The sequence below is a fragment of the Phoca vitulina genome, unplaced genomic scaffold, assembly GCF_004348235.1.
Source record: "Phoca vitulina isolate PV1807 unplaced genomic scaffold, GSC_HSeal_1.0 scaffold1, whole genome shotgun sequence".
Taxonomy (NCBI): domain Eukaryota; kingdom Metazoa; phylum Chordata; class Mammalia; order Carnivora; family Phocidae; genus Phoca; species Phoca vitulina.
The window spans coordinates 60,532,704-60,551,749 of record NW_022589704.1 but is presented as its reverse complement, the minus strand read 5'-3'; the positions used below and the strand labels follow the sequence as shown (position 1 = coordinate 60,551,749).

The 19,046-nt window shown below is 45.5% G+C and overlaps 1 protein-coding gene across 1 annotated transcript in view; it reads left to right on the top strand.

The window, feature by feature from the left end:
- GORASP2 (golgi reassembly stacking protein 2) overlaps window positions 1–9,300 on the top strand; it is a 39,014-nt gene extending 29,714 nt beyond the window's left edge. Inside the window, exons 8-10 of the mRNA XM_032408326.1 lie at window positions 3,104–3,190; window positions 4,290–4,400; window positions 5,985–9,300. Of these exons, the coding sequence (XP_032264217.1) occupies window positions 3,104–3,190; window positions 4,290–4,400; window positions 5,985–6,325 (539 nt within the window). The 3' untranslated portion in view covers window positions 6,326–9,300. The remainder of the gene's footprint in view (window positions 1–3,103; window positions 3,191–4,289; window positions 4,401–5,984) is intronic.
- Window positions 9,301–19,046: the final 9,746 nt, after the last annotated feature.

Below are 19,046 nucleotides of genomic sequence, written 5' to 3'. Positions count from 1 at the left end.
CTCAGGGGACACGTGCATGTCTTCCTACCTTTTCTTATTTCTTGTTCTACCCAGTACAGTCCTTTTTTGTTTTAGTTTTTTTCCAACAGCTTTATTGATATATAATTCACATACCATGCAAGTCACCCATTTAAAATAGATAATTCAGTGGGATTTTTTTCTGTGTATTTGCAGAGTTGTGCAACCATCACGTCAGTCAATTTCAGAACATTTCATTACCCCAAAAGAAACCCTATGCCCTGTCGCTGTTTTTCCCCAACCCCTCAGGCCTAGATCATTCCTAATCTTCTTTCTTTTTCTGTGGATTTGCCTAATCTAGACATTTCATGCAATATGCATGGTTTCTGTGACTGACTTCTTTCACTTAGAATAATGTTTTCAAGGTTTCATTCATGTGGTAGCATATAGTAATACTTCCTTTCTATGGCTAAGTAATGTTCCATCATATGGACATGCCACATTTTATTTATCCATTTATCAGTTGGACATTTAGGTTGTGTCTACTTTTTGGCTGTTAGGAATAATGCTGCTATGAATGTTTGTGTACAAGTTTTTGCATGAACCCGTGTCTTCATTTTTTTGGTTATATTCCTAGGCCTGGGATTGCTTGGTCACATGATATAGATCTTAACTTGGTATGTTGGTAGAGTTTATTTTTCCATTGCCTTTTTAAAAACCACCTTTTTTCTGATTTTGTTTCTTCATAATACAAAGAGTATATTATTACTCAATAAATGTTGAGTAAGTGAAAGAAATACTCACATAGTTTAGTTTTATTTCATTAAAACCTTTTATTCTTGAGCTCCTTTTAATATTTGTGTTTATAGTTTGTTCACATTTCACTTTGTCCTGGAATGGACTTAAAATAGATGGATTCACCAAGATGCAGTTAAGGTCAACAGTATGATTTTTGCACTTGATCTCCTCAGTTCAAATCCCAGGCCTTTTCAGAGTCTTCATTTTCATTCCCAAAGGTGTCGTTTTCTAGATAAAATTTAAAACTTCAATTTTTTAGAATTAAAAATTTCAAATGTAGCCTAAAGTAGATGGCATGGTATTACGGATCCCCCCACACACACCCCCAGCCCCACCAGTTTGCACTATGGTGACCTGCTTCTCTGTCCCCTACTCTTTGCTGGTTTTTTTTTTCCTGACTTTTTTAAAATACAGTTTGCATACCATAAAATTTAGTCACAACTCCGTGATGTCTAGTGAATTTATGGGGTTGTGCGGTCATCGCCACAATCCAGGTTTTTCCTAGATGAAATGAAATACTAACATCATCAGTATTAAGTCATAGATACAGTTAGGAGGGCATTTAAAGTTTATTTCATTTGAGCGGTGTTGGAATCCTTTTTTATATTGTGATTTTTTTCTTAGATTCCATCAGATGGTCTTCTAGTTTATTCCTGGCTAGGCTTAGTACAGGTGGGCTGGTGTAACACCCACGGCAGCAGACCGCTCAGTGTCTGAGTAGCTCTCTCCTCTTTGAGAGTAAGTGTTCCAGTGCCCTATCAGAGCTCTTCTGACCGCTGTCTTCAAATCTCAGTTTCTTTTTGACATTTTAAATCTTCCCTCATTACATTATAGTTACACTTGTCTTAGAAGCACATGAAGTGAGATCCCTGGCCTTGTTATACAGTAGAGAAATGGCTTCTTGAATATTAAAAGACAGAAATGCTCAGAAGAGAGTGAAATCAACATTTTCACTTTGAGAAAATCAGTTTAAAAATTGAATATTCTAGCAACATGACATGTGAGAACCCACTTTTTTTTTGTTACTTACCTATCTTTATTTTTAATTAAGTTGCTGCAAAGTAGCCCAGTCGGTAACTGCAGAAACGTTAAAAGTGTCTTAAAAATGTATATATGTATGGATTTGAAAATTTGGGGATTATAAAATTTTAGAAAATGAATATATCCTTTTGAAATGACATTAATCAGTATGACCTTTTCGATACACTCCCTTATGCTTCCTGTCCTCTTCCCTGCTTGATTTTTCTGCAGAGAACTGACACCATTTTACAGGCTGTGTATTTTACTTGTTCGCTATCAGTCTCCCGGACCCTCATTAGAATATATCCTACAGGGAGTGATTTGTCATTTCTTATGCTGTAGAGTGCATCAGTGCCTAGAATAGTGTCCAGCATATAGTAGGTGCCCCCGAAAACCTTGAGTGAATGAACATATCAGTTACCCAACTTTTTTGAGAATCTGATGAAAGCGATGGCCCCTCTTCTACTTTTACATGCCTCTAATTTCTGCAGAAAAGTAAATACATGAAAAAAATAAGTAACTATCTGAAAAGGGTTGTTTCATGCTTTTTAGGCACAATTCATTCCTGCTACCATATTTAAGCAGATTTCTGTAAGACAGTCTGGAATCCATGTACATTGTTACTACTGTTTGGACAGCAAAACCTCTCACATGAGTAGGTGGTAAACATTAATAGATAACCTTTATTATGTAGTATCCTAAGAGTTACTTGCATTTGAAGTACATAACCTCCTCAAGCTAGCATCAGTAAAAACACTTCAGAGGAGAGTCACAGAACCTACCCATTTCCTATCAAAAGGAAATGGAAATTCAGGAAGCCAGGTCATTCTCTCCATCCCTGGAGGCCCACGTACTCTTGTCTCTTTCAGGCCGTCTGCCTCCCTCTCCCCTCTCACAGATCAGCACTCATGGTTTCACAGAGCATCTGCCCCCACTGCCCCCAGCAGTTCTAGGTTTATGTGGTGTCTAGTTCAGGAGCCCAGTAGAGATTGACTGGAATCCTTGAGTCCCATTTCTGAATTTCTAAAACAGTTTTCTAATCTAGCCCTGCTTAGGTCAGATGTAAAACTCTTGTCCAGAGAACTTAGCTGGGGTGGGTTTGCAGGGCCTCCTACCCTGTTAGGCCAGACTCTGCTAACAGTCCTCATTAAAGGCCACAGGCAGAGTGTGTAGATGAGCTAAGGCGGTGAGGCAGCCAGAAACCAGGACGGAGTGAAGGCCTTACCATGGTGGGGAGGGAAGGGGGCTAAAGACTCCTAATAAAGTCTGTCCATTCTTTGTCAAGAATTTGGTAGAAGTTTTTTTTAAAGATCGTGTTTTGTTTCAGGTGTCCCAACAGTACCATTATTGCCACCACAAGTAAACCAGTCCCTCACTTCTGTGGCACCACTGAACCCAGCTCCTACCTTACCAGGTAAGCGGCAGGCGGCAGGGGAGGAGAGATGTGTGGAGTTAGTAATAATAGCATGACTAATGTTGTGCCTCTTAAAAAAAAAGAAAAGAAAAAAATCTTACACCTTTGTGGTGACTTATTACGTCTTTTAATCTCCTTTTATCTTTGCTATAACTTTGTGATAAATGAGAGCAAATGTCAAAGAGCTGTCAGTTACCAGCTGTTAGGTGCTGAGCCTCAGGCTCCTTATCCTCAGCCGGCCACCCCTGCGATGCGGCGTGAGGCAGGAAGAAGCAGTGTGTAAAAGTTCTGTCCTTCGGGGTTTCCTTCGTCAGGGCTTTCTAGTAGTGGTTTCTGTGAAGAGACGTTGTGTCCTGACAGAGAGCATTCCATAGCAGGTTCTTCAGAAGCTCTAACATTAAGTTAGATGTTTATTTCTCTTACTGCTCCTAGTGAAGACCAAATGTCTTTATCCATCAGATAACAATCAAATATTATTTCAGGGATCAAATGTACTTGCATTGTGAGAACCTTTAATTGTATGACTACAGAGGTCATGCACAGACATATTAAGCCATTAACCAAATTTGTATGTAGACACACACACACACACACACACACAATGGTGAAGAAGTGTGGTAAAACGTTGACGTGTGGGGAATTTGAGTGAAAGGGATATATGGGGTTTCTTTATATAAACTACTTTTGCAACTGTAAGTCTGAAGTTATTTCAGGAAAAAAAATTCAAAAGCGGGAGGGACTGTAAACCTCTGCCATCAAAGAGAAGTTGAGTTTCATTTACTCCTGCACTTGCTGAGCCACATCAGCCCTTTCCCCACAGCACTCAGGCCGTTGTCATTCTGGCTCGCAGGTCTGGAAGTACTCGGATGGGTTTTAACCCTTATCTACTCAGCCACCTAATCACGTAGGTACAGAAAGATGGTTCGCTGAAGTGAGCTGTTTCGCTCTTGTTGTTAATGTTAGGACACAGAGCTGCCACCCAGTACGTGGACTTCTGGTGTTCTCGCTTTGAAGCTGGTAGTAGTTGTTTCAGAACACAAAGATGGAATGTTTTCCCCAGAGGAAGTGGTTTACCTTTTGTTCTCTGCCTTCTCTCTAGGTCTGATGCCTTTACCAGCGGGACTACCTAACCTGCCTGCCCTCCCCAACCTCAACCTCCCCACACCGCACGTCATGGCAGGCGTCAGCTTACCGGAACTCGTGAACCCGGGTATGTTGCCCATCCTGCCTTCCTAGGACTCTGGCTAATAAAAAGCTTTTATCCAGGAAAGCAGATCCTCTATTGCAGTTTTTTCCAGAAAGGGCAGATCAGTTGAACAAATTCCAGCTGCTTCAAATAAATATTAATCTTTTTTACTTAAAAAGCTTAAAAAAGAAGGGGAAGAAGAAGATTTTTGTGATTCTTCTCTGCTTGGCACCTCTCCTCCATTTTCCTCTCCTTGCACGCCGACAGCCCGAGTACCGTAAGGGCCAGTTGCAGAAATAGCAGTGTCGCGGCGCTGCCGTAACGGACTTGGATGGAAGGGGTACAGGCCCCCCGGTGGAGGTGAATGGACTCCCCGCCGTTCTCCTGGTGCGGGCGACTGCCACCGGTGGTGCTTGTTTTGAGTAGCCAGGCCCAGGACCTTGGGCTGTGAAACCCTCATCCTTGCTCAGCTGGCCGCGTTTGTTATTTGATAAATATTCTGTTATTAACAGATGTTTTTATAATAAAAACTGTTAGGATTTTAGCTACAGATAGTTAAGCTAGCCGATATTCAAAGCACTTCGCTCCGATTTTATGTGCTGATGGGAATGAAGCAGCAGAGTGTCCCACAAACCTGCTCTTCTAGTTAATGATTACCCACATCACCTTTAACTCTGAGATGGCCACAGGTCAGGGCTATTAATTTCTGATTTCCGTACTGAGGCGCATGAGTGTATGCTGTCATGTTTCTGTCTAGGTCATAACGGCCGGCTGTACACGCCCCTCTGGATGTATTCATCACCTGTCCTCATTAACCCATTCGCTTTTCAGCACAGTGGTTTAAAAAACAAAGGAAGACTGTAAACTCTAACGGTTTACCTATCTTAGCGCTTCCTTTGTTTTTTCTTTTATGCCCTGTATTCTTGGCTTCTTCCTCCCTTTTCCCAAATTAACAGACTCTAAGAGCATTGAGGGTTTCACCAGCCCAGTGGTTGCTCTGAACATGTTGTACATTCTACCTTTCCTTGTTTCTTAAAGAAGTAATACTCTTTCTTCATTCTGCATTTTGAAATCATCACAATAAACCCACCAAGTGTAATGGTTACCTGTCACAGGGCTTGAACAGAGGCTGGGTACTTACGGTGAGGCTAATGCGGGGCGGGGGCGACAGGACAAGCCCGTCCCTTCCTCGGCCTTCACCAGAGGGCTGGCCCCCTCTCTTTCTGTTGTCTGTCCGGAGGGCAGCTCTGGGAGGGCAGCTCTGACTCGGGCTTGCAGCTTGTTGGGGGAAAGGGAGCACCCGGCCTTTCCCCCTCCAATGCTAGTGTAGCTGCGTGTCCTGAGCGGGAGAATCCTTTCTTCTCTGAACTGGCTGAGTCACACGGAGGTTTTGGAGTCTAGAAGCCCAGAACCTTTCCTCCTGGCCACCTGGTCTGGCGTGGGTACTTAACTCCGTCCTGCTTCCACCTGAGGGTAAGCGGGGCTTGTGCTGTGTGTTGCCCTTCCTCAGCTTCACTGCCCTAGTGAAATGCAAATACGGGCATGTGAGGATGACAGCTGCCTTTCTAGTGCTGGGAGGATGTGTGATCTCTGCCATTTTTGTCCTAGGTTTGCCACCTCTTCCTTCTTTGCCTCCCCGAAACTTATCTGGCATTGCACCTCTCCCCATGCCATCCGAGTTCCTCCCGTCATTCCCTTTGGTTCCAGAGGTGTCTTCTGCAGCAAGCCCAGGGGAGCTGCTCTCCTCCCTCCCGCCCGCCGGCAGCCCACCCTCCGACCCTGTCACGACCACTGCAAGGGCCGACGCTGCCTCCGCACCCGCTGTGGATGTGACGCCCCCCACTCCCAAGGCCCCCACCACTGTTGAGGACAGAGCCTGCGAATCCACCCCAGCCAATGAGAAGCCTGTCTCTGCGGTTACGGATGCAAGTGCCTCCGAGTCGCCCTAGCTTTGAACCTGTCTTCGGAGTCAGCGTGGTGGGCTTATTTACCCACGGAAGCGTGTCTGGAAATGCAAACTATCGTTAATTTCATACTAGTTTGTACTGTATCTGTAGGCATCCTGTAAATAATTCTAAGGGGAAAACTAAGGAAGAGGACGTGGGCTTGTATCCTGCCAAGTCGGGGTGGGGCTCACAGGCTGGGGAGGGAAATGTCGGAGAGTGCTTGTATTTTAAAGCAACCAAAAAGAATTGTAAGAGTGGCTTGCTGCCAGGTTTCCACTGCCATTCTTGGGGGGTATACATCTTCGGGAAAGGTGGTGACAGGGCGTCCACTAGGCTCCCTGTCCCCCTGCTGCTCCTTCTGTAAGTAAATGAAATATTTTATGCCTGGTACTCACACGCAACATTTCTTGTATTTTGTAAATCGGTTTTGAGAATGCAGACCACCTCACTAAATCGTGAAAGGAAAAGCTGTTTTACTTTTGGTGTCTGTGAGTCACAGCTCTCTAAAGGTTTACACGAAAATTCCAACTAAAGATGTTTGGTAAAGTTACACAGTGTGCGCTATTAATTGAACATCTTTTTACTCAGCCTACACCCAGATCTTCGTTCAGAGCGCTCAGCGTTACTGAGACAGCGTTTTGTAGCTGCTGCCATTGCTTTATACGCCCACCATAAAATGGCATTTAGAAAGAGGGAAAGGAGGTGTTGCACAGTTTTAAGCCGGAAGGTGGCACTTTGTGGCTACTTATTATAGCTCTACTGGAAAAGCATAGATACAGCAATAAATTACAGTAATTTTATTTTTCTTCTTGTGGTGCGTTTAAATGAGAACTAATTACCATGTATGCACTCGTTCCTCTCCAGTATGTCGCACATCTTTAATGTAATTTTTCATGTCTTATGTTTGCTTTTTCTTAAGTTTTCTAAGAGATGGTAAGTTAAGTGGAATTGATTTATTGAATGAAATTAAATGCATATTATATCTGTTTTTTAAATAAGGCAAAAGAGGTTCATTGATTCTTGACCTGGTAGTAGCATGACTGTTACTAAGGGAGCAGCACGTGTGCTTGACCTTCACCTCGTCAGCCAGAAACTAGACTTAGCAGCACCGACCTAGTGCCTCTAATAGAGGGCCCCGCACCAGCCGATGTTCAGGTCATATTCATTTCTGGAGCCAGGTTTGTACTTAAAGCCAAATGGTAAAAGAAGGCTCCAGCTCTGGGCCTCGCTTCTTCTGTTTGCATTGTAAACATTTCTAGAATATTTCTCTCAGCTAACAATCCTATTTTTTGAAAAAGAGCTTGTAACAGGTAGGGAGAATATTCACAAGCATATTTACATGTTAAAATTTTTTACTTTCCAGGATAGGAGGGGGTTGAGCAAGTTGTTACTGCATTCTAAAAGATGCTCATATTTTTAAAAAAATGTCAAGGAGATACCTTAGTGGAAAGCAAGTAAATACGTTTTAAGCTTTAAAAATGATTTGAAAACAAAAACAGTTCTTCCAATGCAGTGATTATTTAACTCTTGTGAGGTCACAGTTCTCATTTGAGAATGATGACAGTCCTGGGTCATCTTCCCAGGAAAATGTCCATAAGCATATCTAAAACACTAAGCTCTGGGGAGGGAGGGATTCTTAGCACTCGTTTGGAAGATGGGCACACACGTGGCCTGTGTTGGCTCACTGGATCTTCCTGAGGCGCAAAACACTTATTTTAGATATTCTCTGCTTCCTTCAGGAAAACCAGTCTCAGTGTTATATAGACAGGAGTAGATCCTGCACTGGGGCCAGAAACATGGATGTAAAAGATAGTGTCCCTGCCAGGAGGCCACTTACTTTGGCCATGTCAGGGAGGGAGCCTGGGGTGATCAGTTCTCAGGGCCCTCCAGAAAAGTGCTCTAACCACGGTGAGGGCTTTCTGGCCATCCCGTGTGGGGAGGATCACGTGCAGTCAGAATGACCTTTGAACCCCCTCTATCACTCTGTCCCTAAGTGCACACATGGGAGACATGAGGCAGTGATAGGGGAGGACATTAGTTTGGAATAAACTCCATTATCACAAATACTGCAAAAATAATGGTGATTTAAATAGAGTTTATTTCTCCCATGTTCAGATAGCCCGTTGGAGGTAGTCGGGCAGAGGCAGGACTGGTCCGTGGCAGCGTCCGAGACTAGCTCCTGTCTGGAGTTCTACAGGGTCCGCTTTCCATTTCCATGGTCATCCCATGACCAAGGTGGCAGCTGCAGTCCCAGCCAGGCCATCTGGTTCCAGCCAGAAGAGAAAGGTATATTCCCCTTCCCTTTGGGGACAGTTCAGAGCAGTTTCGTGTCACACCCAGTACCGTGGCTTACATCCTTCTGGCCAGTGCGGAGCTACGTGGCCACTTCCAGCTAGAGCGAGGCAGAGAAGTGAGGTCTTCATCTGGCCGCGTGCTCCGCCATCACTGAGGAGGAGGGAGAGCAACCAGTGAGGCCCAGTGAGCAGCCCTGCCGCAAGCCGTGCAGCGGGACTGAGCCCTCGGCCCGGCCCACGCGCGGCACCACTGTTTGCACCAAGATTTGGTGGAGCCAGAAGAGGCAGTGTGGTGAGGGTGCTGGAGAGTTGGACGGGAAGGTTTCAGACAACATCTGACATGAAGAATTACTTAGGCAAAGCGGGAGAGGGGGCAGAGACCTTCTAGGTTAGGAATGGCGAGGAGTAGAATGCACAGGGCCCTGAGGGCCAGGCCGGGGAGTGGGGGCTTTGTCTTAAAAACGGGAGTCACTGAAGGAACTCTGTGGGGGACGGGCTCAGATCTGCATGTGAGAAAGCCTGCCTAGCAGCGGGGAGGCTGGAAGGGGCTGCACAGTCCCAACGGGTCACCGACCCAGAAATGAGCAAAAAGAAGGGAAGAGCTTCGGGGCAGACGGAAGAAATAGACTTGCAGCTGTCGTCCAGAGGTCACTTTTTTTTTTTAAGGATCTTTTTAAAGATCGATTTATTGAGAGAGAAAGAGCCAGGGGGTTGAAGGGAATAGAGGTGGGGAGAGAGAGAGAGAGAGAGAGAGAGGGTCTTAAGCAGGCTCTGCGCTCAGCCCGGAGCCCAACGTGGGACTCCATCTCATGACCCTGAGAACATGACCTGAGCTGAAACCAGGAGTCTTAACGCTTAACTGACTGAGCCACCCAGGCGCCCCATCCAGAGGCCCCTCTGGCAGCTAAGACTGAGTGTGATGATGATTCACCCTTCCCCTTTGGTGTTTGTTCCTGTTTTATCCTTAGTCCATTATTAAGCACACTTACCAAGAACAGCGAAGTTTAGCTTATTTCCTGACAATTGAAAAAGGAAAGGAAATGAAAAAGGCCTTCCTTATTTGTGAGACACCAGCTAATGTTCAGGGATGGGCTCTGCCTTGGCCTGAAGGTGAAGGCCTTCCCTTTAATTATCTAACCACTCCCGCTGCAACTGCAGTCACCTCAATTAGAACATGATTCCTGGGACCTTGGAGTTTTAAGAAGCTTCCCAGGGGATGGGAACCACTAAACACTGACATTTCTCTTCCACGCTGAACATGTCCCCTCCTTGGCTTCCATTAGCAGCACCTACTCATACCTCCTGCTAGGTGGTCATTGAATCAGACTGTTCCAGAATTTGGGGAGGTAAGAAGACAACACAAAGGTCATTGTCTACTAAGACATTTTACCACTTAGCAAAGACTACATGTTAAGAGACTATTTCTTTTATTTATTTTATTGCAGACTTTGTGCATGAGATCTAGGAAGGACAGCTTCCCATATTGCTCACCAACATGTTCCTTTATAGCCTTCTTGCATATGAGCCAGTTTGATTAAATAGAAGAATGGGGGATTAACACCAAGGCCAGTTACTCAAGCAGCAGAACCACAGGCTAGTGGAAGAGCAGGTGGGCCCGCTCTCACGCTGGTAGCATCCTGGGTACTGGAAACCATCCACTGGTGGAGGTGGGCCCCCAGGGACTTTCAGTGTTCTCAGAGTTGAGGTTGCACAGTGTTTTCTGGCAATAGATAAAAACAGGCCCCTGTTCCACAAAGGCCACTGGGACTCAAGATAATAACAGTGTGTGCTCACTGCTGGTGGGGTGAATAAAGAAGCAAAGATGGGTGCTTGGCCGGCTCAATTGGTAAAGTATGCAACTCTTGATCTTGGGGTCTTGAGATCGAATTCCACATTGGGTGTAGAGATTACTTAAAAAAATGAACTCTTGGTTTTCTTGAAAAAACAAATGGGGCACCTGGGTGGCTCAGTTGGTGGGGCGTCTGCCTTCAGCTCAGGTCATGATCCCAGGGTCCTGGAATTGAGCACCACATCGGGCTCCGTGTTCAGTGGGGAACCTGCTTCTCCCTCTCCCTCTGCCACTCCCCCTGCTTGTGCTTTCTCTCTCTGTGTCAAATAAAATATTTTTAAAAATTAAAATAAAAAAAAAGTTGCTGAGTCAGCCAGGACAATCTGTTAGGTGAACAAGAGGTAGCAAACTGGTTTCCCTCCCAGACACGGTTCCTTTGAACCGGCCTATATATATTTTAAAATGTGAATTAATTGCCAACATTAAAAATAACATTTCACATAAATCCAGATTTCTGGTTTCTCAAGTCCCAAGATCTGGGAACACTGAGTAAATCCTCAGTCCCACAAGGAAACGGGCCCCCATGAGACTAAACCCTTCAGTTGGCCATGGTCCTCACCTAGCCCACTGGTTTCTGCCACCTGCCTGACCCACAGGTGTCTGAATTTTGCAGTGTCTCAAGTATTATCTTGGAAGGGATGGGTAAAAAACTGGAGGCTTCAAAAAGTTAGATGGTCCAGAACCCAGGGGATCCAGGATCAGAAAACAAGATGCTTCTGGGGCACCTGGGTGGCTTAGTTGGTTGAGCCTCTGACTCTTGATTTTGGCTCAGGTCATGATCTCAGGTTTGTGAGATCGAGTCCCATGTTGGGCTCGCGCTGGTGTGGAATCTGCTTGAGATTCTCTTCCTTTGTCCCTTCCTGCCCTCTCTCTCTCCCTCGCTGTCAAAAAAAAAAAAGAAAGAAAGAACAAGATTTTTCATGGACTTCATTATTTTGGGTCCATGAGTCCTGGTGGAATGGACACTAAGGTTTAGGAAATTTGAAGCAGTCCTGTAAACTATAATAAACTTGAGGGAGAAATGGGCCTGGACAGTGACTGGGACAGTGACAAGAATTTGGGTTTCACCAGCCTCTTCCTGAAGCTAATTTTGGAACCCCAAGCCTATTATTTACCTTAACAACCAACTCTTGGAATTCATGGTCGGTTCTCTTAAAAAAAAAAAAAAAGATTTTATTTATTTGAGATAGAGCGAGAGTGAGCGAGCGAGAGAGCACAAGCAGTGGGGAGTGGCAGAGGGAGAGGGAGAAGCAAGCTCTCCACTGAGCTGGGAGCCCGACACAGGGCTCGATCCCAGGACCCTGGGATCATGACCCAAGTGGAAGGCAGACCCTCAACCGACTGAGCCACCTAGGCGCCCCTCAGTTCTCTTTTTTAGGTACCAAAGAGTGGCTTCTAAGAGGTCCTGAGTTCCTGAATGGCTTTCTTAACCTCTACTCTCTATGGCCTCAAATCCTGGTGCGAGGAAAGTGGCTCACATCTGCCCAGCTCTGACCAGGCTGGCCTGGCTTGAGACTGAAACTAGTAAGTCTGCCTGAGGTTGTGGGGGAAGCATCTTGGAGAAGCATTTGAATTAGGGTGTCTGGTGGTGGGGTTATGGGAACTTTTCATTTCTTCTCTTACACGTGAGTATTGCCAGAATCTTTAAAAACACATTTGAATTACTTTTTAGTCAACAAAAACAATAGGATCATTTCCAGGTAGGGGAGAAATGGAAGACTTGTGGAACCCGGGCTGCCTATTCTGGACGGTGAGGGGCTGGTGATCTCCAGCAGCATTTAAAAGGACTGTATGGCTGGTCATATACACAGGGGGCTCTCTATTAAGAAATCTCTAACACTGGTCCTAGGTTAGAATTATCAGCTACATTGGCCTTAATAGACTTGCACTGTGACTGATGTACAATGTTGTGTTTGTAAATCAGTTTGGCAAGAAATGTTCCTATATTCTAAATGTTCAGACAGCTGTGTTGAGCAGAGAGTCCCAAAGACTGGGCAAGAGTCCACATTATTTTGGCATTTAGATCTCTGAAAATAATGTTAGCTGTCGGATACATGAAGCATACACCCTTCCAACATTGTTTCATTTGAGATCAGCGGCTGAACAGCCTGTGTGCCTGCGGGCAGTGGAGATCATAAATGTGAGAGCATGCTCTGTTTTGTTAGGGAGCTGAAACAGGCTTCTGTTGCATGAGTCCAGGGGCTCAGAGTTCATTTAGTAAACAAGGCATTTACCCACCTTGATCTCTGCCAAGTTTTTGTCTTTGTTTTCCTGGGATGACCAGAAATAAGGGCATGAAAACTCAAGAGGCAATGAAATTCATTTTTCCAAATTCAGATCTCTACTAGGCAAATAGTATATATAACCTAAGGGGAAAAACACAACCCACAAAGGTCTTTGGCAACCTGATGTTGCTGTGTTCCAGGAGAGGATAAGTGAGGGTTGATTGTACTCGGAACATGGAAACTGGCAGAAGAGAGGGAAAAGAGGAGGGGGCCTTGGGCAAGCACAGATTCTGGACTTGATCACATGGACCCGTGTTGCAGAGTGTGACACATGAAGGAAATTTTTATTTTCTAATTTTAATACCTATATATCTAACATATATTGAAAAAATAGAGTTGCTTTGGATAAGGCTAAAGTAGCTTCCTTTACAAATAAACTTTAGTGAGAAAAAGGAATCAATTTAAAGAGAAGTATTAACTTGACAGCAGGTGCCGGGCGCCACGTTGGGCGAGTTTCCTTATTCTTCCCGAGCATCCCAGCAAGTGGCACTGATATCTCCACTTAACAGTTCAGAAACCACCTCCAGTTCGCACAGCCGGAAAGCTATGGGATAGGCTTCCCGGTAGGTCTGTCCGCTCCCAAGCCTGTTTTGTCCCCACACGGCAGGAGACCGCGGTGCCCACCATCGACTTTGGCCCTGGGACTCTTGTTCGCTCCACCACCCACGTGGAGACGGAGCCCGGCCCGCAGTGCGCGCCGCGGCCACCAGGTGGCGCCGCGAGCCTGGGAGAGCCGCGCAGCGTCGGAGGCCGCGGGGTCTCCGGGCCGGCCTCGCAGGGCTCCTGGGCGGGGCTGGGGCATGGCGGAGCGGCCCCAAGGGTGGGGGCGCTTGTTACTCGTTGGAAAAGGGTTCTGGGACGTAGTCCCCCGCTTGCCTTACAGCGCAGACGTTTATCTGGGTGGAGATGCAGAAAAGCCTGGGTGCATTCTCCAAAAGGAGCCTTCAAAACAATTTTAAAGTAAAAACTGTCAACCTCAGGATTGTTAGGACAAAAATGAAAAGCCCTTCAGATGTCTGTGAACCCCTCAGATACTTCAAGAAACATCGGGAGTCTTGAGTACCTGGTGCGGGAGGAGGGTGCGGGGGGCCTTGCTTCCCACCATTCCCACCTCCGCTCGCCCTACACCCCTTCCCCTTAGCTCCCCAAGCCCAGGTTGATAGAGCCTGGCTGCGGCAGGCCCACCTAGACCTCGGTGGGCGGTCGGGCTCGAGGCCTCGCCCCGGGCCGGGTGCTTGCACCCCGGCCTGATCACCCCCACAGCTGCGCGAGGCGAATATTCCCGCTTCACAGGCAGGCCCCAGCGCAGCTAAGTGGGGCAGCTGCGTTTGGACCCAGGTGTGTCCGGGGCCGAAGGCATTCCACCACACCGCTTGTAAGTTAGCAATTTAGTATCGAGTATGATGCGTATGAGGGACGGAGAGCGCGGAAGCGGGAACCTTCCATCGGGGGAGGTCAGGGCAGGCTCTGAGAGACGGCTGGAGCTCCCCGGAGCGGCGCTGCGGGCGGGGGCGCCGGCATCCGCAGCGACAGGAGGTACGTGTGCCCGGCGTGTTCTGGAACTACGGACTGCTCCGGGCGGCTGGAATGTGCAGGGCGCAGCCGTGGCAGCAGCTGCAGCCGGGGGCGTTCAGGGCCAGATCATGAACGGCCTTGGATGCCATGCCAAGGAGCTTAGACCGTACCGTAACGGCGACTTGATAAAGGGTCTTTTGTTTTATTTCGGTTTTGGCAGGGAAGTAAAGAGCTTGCCCTTTATAAAGATCAGTGGTTTTGAAAATCGTTTTTAGCAAGCAGATAGCCTTTTGAAAATGAAATATCCTATGGAATATAGACTTAAAAACCAGATCAAGGTGTAGCTGCCGGCTACCTCTGAGCAGGAGGAAGAGGCCTGGCACCCCTGGGGAAGGCGGCCACAGTCACCCCAGAACAGGGGATGCGCCAAGGAAACTAGGATCTCATCTTATCCCCAAAGAAACTTAAGCCTGGAGAAGGGCAGTGATGCCCCTCCCAATCCACTCCATTTCGTACCCCTAGGACCCTGCTTTTAGCTGTGGCTGGGGAGCACCTTCAGCTTCTGGTCTTGGAGAGGTCTGGAAAGAGCCAGAAGCCCATGGGCTGAGCCCTTCTCCTTTTCTCCAGCCAAGGCCGTCCTTTCTGCCTGGACTGAGAAAAGGAACTCACCCTCCAATGCTTCTCAACTCTGGTTGCTTTAAAAAACAAAAACAAAAAACCCGATGCCTCTAGATCAGGTAAAGCAGCTTGGGGGACCTTGGAGGTCTTCTCCCTCAATTCCTCATTTTATAGCTGAAGACGGTGAAATCCAGAGAGGTTGAGTGACTCTCCCTCAGGCTCCCTGCTCCGGGCCTGTCGTCCAGGTGGAAATAGGAACCACTCATTTGTTCTTTCAGCAGGACCACAACTTGGGCCACTGGAGAATGGGGGGCAGCTCAGCCTGGTGGAGACACACACATGACACAGCATGACACTGCTGGAGGGTCGGGGCTGGGGAGCTCGGTGTGGGGTCCTGTGCACGCTCATGTTCTTTTTTTTTTTTAATTTTATTTGACAGCCACAGCGAGAGAGGGAACACAAGCAGGGGGAGTGGGAGAGGGAGACATAGGGGATGTTCTTAAGGCAAACCAGAGCTAACTACCCTCCTCCTTTACCAGAATTTAAAATGCCAGTGATTTTCCTTTTTTTCAACAATAAGACCCTGCAGTCACCGGGATGCTTAGTTGTGAGAAGAACCCAAACCAGCCTAGTCAAACAGGGACCATTCAAAGGCAGGCTCCTGGGGGGAATCTCTGCAGTTGGAGGGGAGCCATGTGCCTGGGCTGCAGCTCTCTTTGGGTACTGGTGGCTTTCTGTCCCCACAAACTGGCAGGGAAGTGAATGAAGAGACGATGCAGGTGAGAATGTGCTACCCTGCGACCCTCGAGGGGAGGCCCCTGGGGTTACACCCATCTGTCTTCTTACCTTGGTAGCAGGGACCATGTCTGGTTTAACTGGCATCTAGAGCATCCCTGACCCAGCAAGCACCTCATGTCTACTGAATGAGTGACCATCAGGATCTGTCCTCATCCAGCTCGGAGTCTGGCGGTGGGACCGAGATGAGAGTGAGTCTGTGTGGTAAATGCACAGCTCCTGCCCCCACCGCACTGTGTCCAGCGCTGGGCCAGAGACTCCCAACAGTGAGGAGGGAGGAGCATGCCTTCCTAGGGGGAGTACCCGGAGGGGTGAGCACATCCTCCCTCCCAAGGGGAGAGCTATCTGCGGGGTGACTGCTGTGTCCAGCAGGAGGTGTGCTGGGCGTGGGAGCCAGGGTGACCAAAGGCGTGGACTCTTCACACCCACCACTCTGCTTCTAATAGAGGCTCTAGGCTCACTACATCCTCTCTAAGGGGGTGGGGGGATAGAAAAAATGGGATTTTGTTTGTTTCAGGATTGGGGCTTAGCTGTCCTGCTCAAGAGTAAACGGTAAGTTATGGGCAGGTATTGAAGAGTCCTTTATTTGACGGGATATTCACTTTCATTTTCAGAGCTTTATTTTTTTACTTACAAGTTTGGAGAAATATAAAAATTCTCAACACTGAGGGGGAAAAATAAAATACTTGTAATATCTGAACATATCAGAAACTAGCAACTCTTTGCTTTATCTTAGAACAGAGCGGGGTCTGGAGAGCACTGCATTTGATAAAATATTGACAAAAGTGTTAAAAGAATACTATGGTACTGTCAATAATCTAGAAATTTAAGAAGTTCATATGTGTAATAAAAATGACAGAATTTATTTGAGAACCTTGTTACAGAATTACCAAAGAAAGATTTTTAGCTTAAGTGATTTCCTGTTTTTCAAGGCTAACATTTTGTCCAGAAGTCTCTCTTTTGAAGAGTCAAGGAGAATGGACAGGATTAAAGTGTCTCTATCAGCTTCTTCAGATGAGAATGCCCTAAATACCTGGAGTGTTGCCAGCTTCTAGTGCAGATGTTCTCAGTCTGCAGCAGAGGGTGTACTTTTGTGTTTCTGAAAAGTTGACTAGTCCTATTATTTCCTCTCCAAAGTGAAGAGTTTTTATAGTGAAATGATCTTAGTTATTTTATGCTAGAGTCGCATACACCTTCGGCTTTTTCTATGGACCTCTGTTTATTTTTAGTTTTTTAGTAGCACTTAGCAGGTTATGGTCTTACCACAATGTAATTTCACATTTATTTGTGTGATTCTCTGAATTGATGCCTGTCTCCACTATTGGGCTCTGTGTTCCACAAGGACACTTTCTGCTTCTTTCTGTATCCTCAGAGCCTCAAAGAGTCTTGTGTAGAATATATGCTCCATAATTATTGTTGCATGAATGAAAGGACCTAGGAGAGGTTTTCAGGCGTGGCTAGATGAGTACTCATTCTACAGCATCCCTGAGTGCATTGTTTTTTAAATGCTCAGAAAGCATTGTTTAAAAAAATTGTAATGGATGGAATTGTCATTTAGCAACCTATAGCTTTTATAGCTTTTAAATGATACCTTTTCTCATTTTGAAAATCTTTCTTTGATTTACTTAAATGTATTCATAGCTAAAACCACTTAGATGTGTTGACCTCTTGTCTAATTTTCTCAACTTTTTCCCTTGAAGAAAATAACATATATTAGACACTTTTGCCTTTATTTGCAGATGAAGAAACTGGGGTGAAGTAATTTTTTATTGAGCTATAATTGACAATCACATTAGTTTCAGGTGTAATGAATTCATATTTATATATATTACACAATGATAACCAAAAGGTCTACTTAAAATCTGTCACCATACATAGTTACAGATTTTTTCCTTGTGATGAGAACTTTTAAGATCTACTTCCTAGCAACTTTCAACATTTCAACTTTGTATATAATACAGTATTAACTACAGTCACCATCCTGTACATTATACCCTCATGATTTATTTATTTTACAACTGGGAAGTTTGTACCTTTGGTCCCATTCATCCACTTCACTTACCCCGCCTCTGGCAATCACCACTCTGTTCTCAGTATCCAGAGATAAAGCTTGGGTTTTGGGGGTTTTTTGTTTCTGCCTTTTTTTGGGGTTTTGTGTTGTTTTGTTTAGATTCCACATGTAAGTGAGATCATATGGTTTTGTCTTTGACTTATTCACTTACCATAATGTCCTCAAGGTTCATCCATGTTGTTGCAACTGGCAAGATTTCCTTCTTTTTTGTGGCTGAATAACATTCCCTGGTGTGTGTACCTTTTCTTTATCCATTCATTCATTGATAGACACTTAGGTTGCTTCCATGTTTTGGCTGTTATAAATAATGCTGCAGTGAACATGGGGGTGCAGGTATCTTCTCAAATTAATGTTTTCGTTTTCTTTGGATAAATACCCAGAACTGAAATTCCTGGATCATATAGTAGTTGTATTTTTAATTTTTTTGAGAAACCTCCATACTATTTTCCATAGTGGCTGCACCAATTTACATTCCCACCAACAATGTATGAGGGGTCCCTTTGTTCTACACCCTCACCAACACTTGCTATTTGTCATTTTGTTAGTAGCCATTCTAACAGGTATGAGGTGATATCTCATTGTGGTTTTGATTTTCATTTCCCTGATGAGTGATGTTGACCACCTTTTTGTGGATCTGTTCGCCATCTGAATGTCTTCCTTGGAAAAATGTCTATTCAGATCCTCTGCTCACTTTAAAATTAGATCATTTGTTTTTTTTTGCTATCGAGTTGTTTGAGTTCTTGATACGTTTTGGATATTAACCCCTCATCAGATACGATTTGCAAGTATTTTCTCCTTAGGTGATAGGATGCCTTTGAATTTTGCTGATTGTTTCCTTTGCTGTGCAGGTTTTTCATTTGAGGTAGTCCCACTTGTCTGTATTTTTTTTTTAAGATTTTATTTATTTATTTGACAGCACAAGCAGGGGGAGCAGCAGAGGGAGCGAGAGAAGCAGGCTTTCCACTAAGTAGGGAGCCCGACGTGGGGCTCATGACCTGAGCCGAAGGCAGACATTTAACTGACTGAGCCACCCAGGCGCCCCATATATATTTGCTTTTATTGCCTTTGTTTTTGGTGTCAGATCCACAAAAATCCTCTTCTAGACCTGTGTTGGGGATTACCAGCTATGTTTCCTACTAGGAGTTTTCTGGTATTAGGTCTTATGTTCAAGACTTTTGTCCAGTTTATTTTTCTCTATGGTATAACAGTGGTCCAGTTTCATTCTTTGGCATGTGGCTGTCTAGTTTTCCCAGCACCACTTATTGAAGAGACTGTCCTTTCCCCATTGTATATATGG